The following is a 7,657-nucleotide window of genomic DNA, read 5'->3' as shown; positions in this document are numbered from 1 at the left end:
AGAGTACAGAGGTCTGCAAATGCCTTATCACACAGATATCATTTCTAGGGTTTCTTTCCAGTATGTGTTCTTCTATGCATTTGAAAAGCACCATGTTGTGCAAAGGCCTTACCACACTGATTACATTCATAGGGTTTCTCTCCAGTATGTGTTCTTTTATGCAAAAGATGATTATGTCATGCAAAAGGCTTACCACACTGATTACATTAATAGGGTTTCTCTCTAGTATGTGTTTTTTTATGGCTTTGAAGATAGCTGTGGCGTGCAAAGGCCTTACCACACTGATTACATTCATAGGGTTTCTCTCCAGTATGTGTCCTTTTATGGTATTGAAGAGTAAAGTTCTGTGCAAAGGCCTTACCACACTCATTACATACATAGGGTTTCTCTCCAGTATGTCTTCTTTTATGGTATTGAAGAGCAAAGTTCTGTGCAAAAGCCTTACCACACTCATGACATACATATGGTTTCTCTCCAGTATGTCTTCTTTTATGATCTTGAAGATTACTCTGAGTTGCAAAGGCCTTACCACACTGATTACATTCATAGGGTTTCTCTCCAGTATGTGTTCTTTTATGGTATTGAAGAGCAAAGTTCTGTGCAAAGGCCTTACCACACTCATTACATACATAGGGTTTCTCTCCAGTATGTGTTCTTTTATGATTTTGAAGATTACTCTGAGTTGCAAAGGCCTTACCACACTGATTACATTCATAGGGTTTCTCTCCAGTATGTGTTCTGTTATGCAATTGAAGAAGACTGGGGTGTGCAAAGGCCTTACCACACTGATTACATGCATAGGGTTTCTCTCCAGTATGTATTCTTTTATGGCTTTGAAGATTACTGTGTTGTGCAAAGGCCTTACCACACTGATTACAATCATAGGGTTTCTCTCCAGTATGTGTTCTTCTATGCAATTGAAGATGATTAAGTCGTGCAAAGGCCTTACCACACTGATTACATTCATAGGGTTTCTCTCCAGTATGTGTTCTTCTATGCCTTTGAAGATCACTGTGACATGCAAAGGCCTTATCACACTGATTACATTCATAGGGTTTCTCTCCAGTATGTGTTCTTCGATGTTCTTGAAGAGCACTGTAGCGTGCAAAGGCCTTACCACACTGAGTACATTCATAGGGTTTCTCTCCAGTATGTGTTCTTTTATGGCTTTGAAGATTACTGTGGTGTGCAAAGGCCTTACCACACTGATTACATTCATAGGGTTTCTCTCCGGTATGTGTTCTTTTATGCAATTGAAGGTGATGATGACGTGCAAAGGCCTTACCACACTGATTACATTCATAGGGTTTTTCTCCAGCTTGTATTCTCTTATATGTTTGAAAAACAGTACATTGTGCAATGGCTTTGCCACCCTTATTATACTCATAGGATGTCTCTCTAGTATATATTCTTTTAATCTTTTGAAGATGACTCTGATCAGGAAAGACCTTACCATGCAGATTACATTCATATGATTTCTCTCCAGTATGTGTTCGTTTATGACTTTGATGATTTTCATAAAGAAGAAAGTCTTCATCATCTTGACCATACTCATAGAGATTCTCTCCAGTGTGTGTTCTTTTATGCATTTCAAAATGATTGTGATAAGAAAAGACTTCATCACATTGCTTAATTTCACAGCATTTTTCTCTGCTATGTGTTTTTTCATTCCTTAGAAGATGAGTGTTATAAGACAAGACTTCACCCCAGTGAGAATATACTGAAAAGTTCTCTCCAGTTTGAGTTCTTTCGATCCTGCAAGGATAATTTACACATGTAAAAGCTTTACCACATTCAATGAAGTTGAACCTCATACCTATATAAATTAATTTCATATTTTTTCAAATTGTAAAAAGGAATCAACTATCAAGGTTTTATAGCTTTGTTTAAAATAATGTTTTGTTCTTTCATTAGGTATCATTTACATCTAGAAAAATATTTGTGATGAGAAATTCCATTGTGCCAGTTTATCTTTTCATCTATAACTATATCATACTTTACTTTTCTAGGATATTTTTTACATTTTTGAAGAGAACTGCATATACTGAGTGCTTTACCAACTTTACTCCATTCATAATATTGTGAACCACATTTGGTAAGTGAACTAAGACACCCAGAAGTATTTGCATAGACCTAGAACTCATGTTTGTTTGTTTGTTTTTGTTGTAATGTGAGATTGTATTTGGGTATTAACCATGATGATAGAAAATAAATTAACTTTGTATTTTTGGATCAAATTAAACATGTACACTCTACATAGGAACTACAGTTTATCTTCTTAATTGTTCTTAAGGAGAGGTATGGTAAATCTTTTTGTATTCCTATCCTCATATACTTGTGTCAAGAGTGACATATCATATATATGAAAAAAAGAATAGTGTATAAAAGATTTCTAAATGAATCTATAAGATTCGACTTTCACAGACTTGTTGTATAGATATTAAGGTTTCTCCACAACAACTGCCCCTTGACCCTTGACTAGTCTGCTTTCACTAAACTTAGCACAGTCACAAAAAGTATATGAGTGATACAAGGCTTACCATGGGCTCTTGGATTAGTAGAAAGTTTTGCAGCTATACTCATCATCACTGAAATATGTATACATTTTCTGTCATGAATAGCAAGAAGCAAATGAAGCAGCAGTTCTACAACATAGCTCTCATGGTGCTATAAATCAAATGGTGATATCTGTTCAGGTATTGCTACCTAGACTTTTTCTTAAATGAAGGCTTTACAGATGCAATTCACATACATTAAATTGAGGGATATGGATCTGTGAGAACTTAATAACCATCAATATATTTAAAGCTGTGGTTATTTACACTGTTGCTTTTGTTTTAAAGTTCCAGAACACATTACAAACTATTTAAGGGAAATTGTTATGAACTTGCCCAAGAAAATTACCTTGCATGTCTTCTAGAACATTGACAATGCTCTTCGGTGTTAAGGTCTTCCCAAATGTATCCTGAAATACAGTACCAGAATATATGTTATATTATTTAAGAATGTGCAACAATTAGCTTATTATCTTAAGTGCACCTAAGAACTGGGACTGTGTTATTTACCTCATTCTTCTTTCTCTAAAAAAATTACAGAACAAAATCATTAACCAAAGAAAAGTTGTCTCCATATTTTGAAACATGAAAGAAATTCATTTTCACCTATAGTAGTTAGGTTCCTGTAGGTCTCCAGCATCACATCTTTGTAGAGATTCTTCTGGGAAGGATTCAGTAAATCCCACTCTTCCTTAGTGAAGTTGATGTGCACATCATCATAGGTCACTTCCTTCAAAAATATACCATATATGAGTACAGTGTAAGTATGACAGTAAAATGCATACCTCTTTGAAAGTATAGTTTTATGATTCTGGTGTTCCCCATTCTTGTTCCATGACATAGACAGTCACTTTAGAAGGAAATTGAAAAGGAGAATCAATTCTGTTATTTCTGTGTCCTTTGTATAGGATACCTCCTTATAAGAGCAGTATCTATTCACGGGGAAAGAAAAAGAGAAAAGATCAACAGTATGTTGTATGCATGAGAAAATTAATGACTACAGAAAGGAAAAAAAAGATGGACAAACTGGGCATATTGGTGTTTTTTTCCTTTAGCACAACACTCAGAAAACACAGGTGTATATATTTGTCTGTGAGATGAATGCCAGTCAAGATTTAACAGAACTGCTTATCCATTTTTGGATACCATGTATCTTGTCAGAGGTTGAGGCATGAACATGTCTTTGCCCAAAGGCCAGTTTTGAAAACAAGAAAACAAGATTTGAGTGTCTTCGGTGCTCAACATTCTCTGGAAAATAGATCAATGCTACCAGTAGTAATCGTGTCTCACTTCAACAGTACCCTAGGTTATTTAAATTCCATATTTTACAGCTTTTTGAAGTGGTTAAAGATTACCTATCTATGCAAAATATATTCTTTATGTGTCTAAAAAACCTGATTATTCTAACTATAAGTATGACAAACATAGATGACTATTGATCTATAATTCTAATACCTATATAACTTAAAGACTAAGACTTCATATTAGAATATTGTACAATAAACAACTGTAACAAATGAGGACAATGGGCTCAAAATGTAACCAATGAATAAATATCTTGATCAGTGGAAGAAATGTACATTGCAATTTGATAAATATATTTATCAATATATAAAATGTTTTAAGCAGAAGTAGAAGCATGGATGCATACAATATTCAATATTTAACATTATATCAACATACAAAAATCTATATCAAAGCAATTGCCTATAAATTATAACTCACAAGCATTCACTCTATTACTCACTATTATTATTAATGTATGTAAACTCACACTAATCTATTATTCCATCCAATTTTCCCTTTTTTTCAAAGAAATCCCTGAGCCCATAAAATTTCCCTTCTAACCCACAACCCTATACCAATTATAATCAACCCCTAAATGATTTCCCTAACCCTAGGACAAACTTTGTTGGAAGTCTTTTAGAATTACTTCCAGCTATCATGGGGGTGATGTTCTTTCTATGGGATCCTGTGAAAGTAAAATGATGGTTACATTCCAAGATTACTGTCTGGTATAATTGCAAATAGTCTCTGAGTATTTTGTAAAAGTTTTCTGAGATTCCTCTTATAAGGTCTGTCTAGAACTTTGTAAAAAGTGGACCATTTCAGCTAACCAAGTTGGAACCATCTTGAGCAGCTGGTATGCAAAGCAGGTCTGGTAGTAACACTATCATCATCATGACATCATATCAACCAGGTTGAGTTGTTGTTGTGGGGCCCCAACTTCTTCCTGGAAACTTCAAAATTACTGCAGTAAAATTCATTGTTCATTGTGGAAAACTTAAACATTATTTATATAGTCATATACAGACATATATATTCAGTGACATGTACAATAGAGACAAAAATAGAAATGTAGAAAAGTGAAAATTTTTCTAAATTCCTTTTTCTTTCTGTCCCATGCTCCTGACATGAGAGAGAAACTCTGAATTTTTATTTTAATGACATGCTTGGATTTATACAGAGACAGAGCTAGTGTCCATCTCCAAAACCAGCTCTATATATTCATAAATACACATCCACTTACAAAAGGCACCCAATGAAATGATAGGATAAAAGTGTAGATTACGGGAATCTAAAAAGAATAAAGGGGCATATATGTGTATAATGTAAAAGTGTAGATCACTAAAATTAATTTTAAAAAGTAACTACTTTTTATATATATTTACATTGATGTAGATATTGATGCTCCTTTTTGATATAAACTTGACATTTTTTTTAAAAGATTTACTTATTTATTGTGTATACAATGTTGGCACCAGATCTCACTGTAGATGGCTGTGAGCCACCATGTGGTTGCTGGGAATTGAACTCAGGATTATCTAGAAGAACAGCTGGTGTTAACCTCTGAGCCATCTCTCCAGCCCCTAAACTTGACATTTTTATTAAAACATCCTGTCTATGATTTTTATATTCTTAAACTATTTTACCTAATTCAACTCACTTAAACGTGTCATGAAAATTTCTAGTCCTTGAGAGTTATTATTATAAACCAACTAGGATATAAAGTACTGCATGTTAGTACTTTGTTATTTATTACAATTGAAATTATACTCGAGTTAGGTATGTTTTCAACATTATTTTGAATTTCATTAGCTGATTCAAATGAACATACTTTAGAGAAAATGTTTGGTGAAGTAAAGCAAACTTTGTCTTCTTGGACATTACAAATTACTTGTGAAAATATACAAAAAGGTGATTATATTAATCATTCATCATATAAAATACTTTCACAAAAATTTGAGCCCAAAAGTTAAAAATTAGGAGAGATTATTTGTGGAACCTTAATAGTTTTCAGAAATTGTTGCAAGACATTGATCATCTATATCCCAATATTGGAGTAAAAAATTGAAAACAGTAATTAGAACCAAACCATAAAATGTGACAAGGAGTTAAATAGTCAAAGAGAATTATCATCTAAAGCAGAGAATAAATAGTTTAGTGGAAATAAAATTATAGGAGGCACTTATGGATTGTCTGGATGTGAAGTTTTGTTACATTCAAGACTTTTTTTGATACAGGTTTCTCTGTAGCTTTGGAATGTGTCCTGGAACTACCTCTTCTAGACCAGGCTGGCCTTGAACTCCACCTGCCTCTGCCTCTGCTGGGATTAAAGGCTTGAGCCACCACCTCCTGGCCTTCATTCTAGACATTTTATGCTCTATGCATTCCCTATAGGAATTTTACTGCAGAGGAAAAATATTATCTTATAATCGATATTTTAAACATATAAACATAGTAAAAAAATAAAATGTTATGTGGAAAAAAAATCTGAGTTGTTTTGGGTTTTTTTTTTTTTTTTTTTGGTTTTGCGAGACAGGGTTTCTCTGTGGTTTTGGAGCCTGTCCTGGAACTAGCTCTTGTAGACCAGGCTAGTCTCAAACTCACAGAGATCCGCCTGCCTCTGACTCCCAAGTGCTGGGCTTAAAGGCGTGCGCCACCACCGCCCGTCTCTGAGTTGTTTTTAAAAAGAAAACTGAAACTTCATCTATTCGCAAGAATTTACCAAGGTTAAATTGTAGCATGTTTTACTAATGTAGAAATTGAATCATTACAGAGAGGAAGTGAACATTGGCAAAGAGCTTACAGTAATTTCTTGGGAGAAATTAACAACAAATATTCCTTTAGCCATAATATTAATGATCATATAGAGAAGTAACTAATTCTAGGGAAAGGTTCCATCTAGCTTCCTATATTTAATTTTGGGTTTGAGTCTCTATCTGATATCTAGGCATACGTAAAAAACACTCATTTTTTACCTCTTACAGATCGGCTGCATATGACAATTAAAATGCTTAAGTTTTTTTGCAATGAAATATGAGCATGCATTACAGTGACCTGTGAAGTCTCCAAAAGAAGTGTGAGTCATGCAAGGAAGATTTCAACTGCACTATGTAATTGTTTCACCATCTAAACATCAGGTTTGGACTACAAACTGCTCCGGACAATATCAATATGGTACAGTCAGATGATTGAGACTGTTGGGAACATATGTTTTAATTAAGCAAACAGTTCATTTTGGAGGTTTGAGGAAGAGATGATGGGCAAAAACATAGACAGGTTGAATGACGGAATTGAATCAAAGACCCAGATATTAATCCTCACACCTATGAACACCTGATTTTTGACAAATAAGCTAAAATTATACAATGAAAAAAGAAAGCAGGGGCTGGAGAGATGGCTCAGAGGTTAAGAGCAATGACTGCTCTTACGGAGGTCCTGAGTTCAATTCCCAGCAACCACATGGTGGCTCACAACCATCTGTACTGAGATCTGGCACCCTCCTCTGGTGTGCAGGCATACATCGAGGCAGAATGTTGTATACATAATAAATAAATAAATCTTAAAAAAAAGAAAGAAAGCATCTGCAACAAAAGGTTATGGCGTTACTGGATATCAACATGTAAAGGAGTACAAATAGATCCATATCTATCACCATGCACAATATTCAAGTCCAAAGGGGATAAAGACCTTAATATAAATCTAATCACACTGACACTGATAGGAGAGAAACTGAAAAGTAGCCTTCCAAGTATGGAACTAAAGACCACTTCCTAAATATAACACCTGTAACACAGAATCTGAGAGGAACAATTAAT

General features: G+C 34.3%; 1 protein-coding gene across 1 annotated transcript; it reads right to left on the bottom strand.

The window, feature by feature from the left end:
- Nucleotides 1–206: 206 nt before the first annotated feature.
- LOC121434728 (zinc finger protein 431-like) lies at nucleotides 207–3,195 on the bottom strand. Its single transcript, XM_041633653.1, has 4 exons — nucleotides 3,162–3,195; nucleotides 2,905–2,965; nucleotides 1,810–1,816; nucleotides 207–1,328 (listed from the first exon to the last, which is right to left on the bottom strand). The coding sequence occupies exons 1-4, from the start codon at nucleotides 3,193–3,195 to the stop codon at nucleotides 207–209; spliced, it is 1,224 nt and encodes a 407-aa protein (XP_041489587.1).
- Nucleotides 3,196–7,657: the final 4,462 nt, after the last annotated feature.

Source organism: Microtus oregoni, unplaced genomic scaffold (assembly GCF_018167655.1).
Source record: "Microtus oregoni isolate MIOR12 unplaced genomic scaffold, Mior012 000044F_ref0000062, whole genome shotgun sequence".
Taxonomy (NCBI): domain Eukaryota; kingdom Metazoa; phylum Chordata; class Mammalia; order Rodentia; family Cricetidae; genus Microtus; species Microtus oregoni.
Note: the sequence above shows the minus strand (reverse complement) of the source record. Positions and strands in the feature narration are given on the sequence as shown.

Coding starts and splice junctions, on each gene's coding strand:
- LOC121434728 (XM_041633653.1), bottom strand. CDS start 3,195: ATGCTGGAGACCTACAGGAACCTAACTACTATAG. Junction 2,966..3,161: donor CAGGAACCTAACTACTATAG/GTGAAAATGAAT, acceptor ACTGTATTTCAG/GATACATTTGGGAAGACCTT.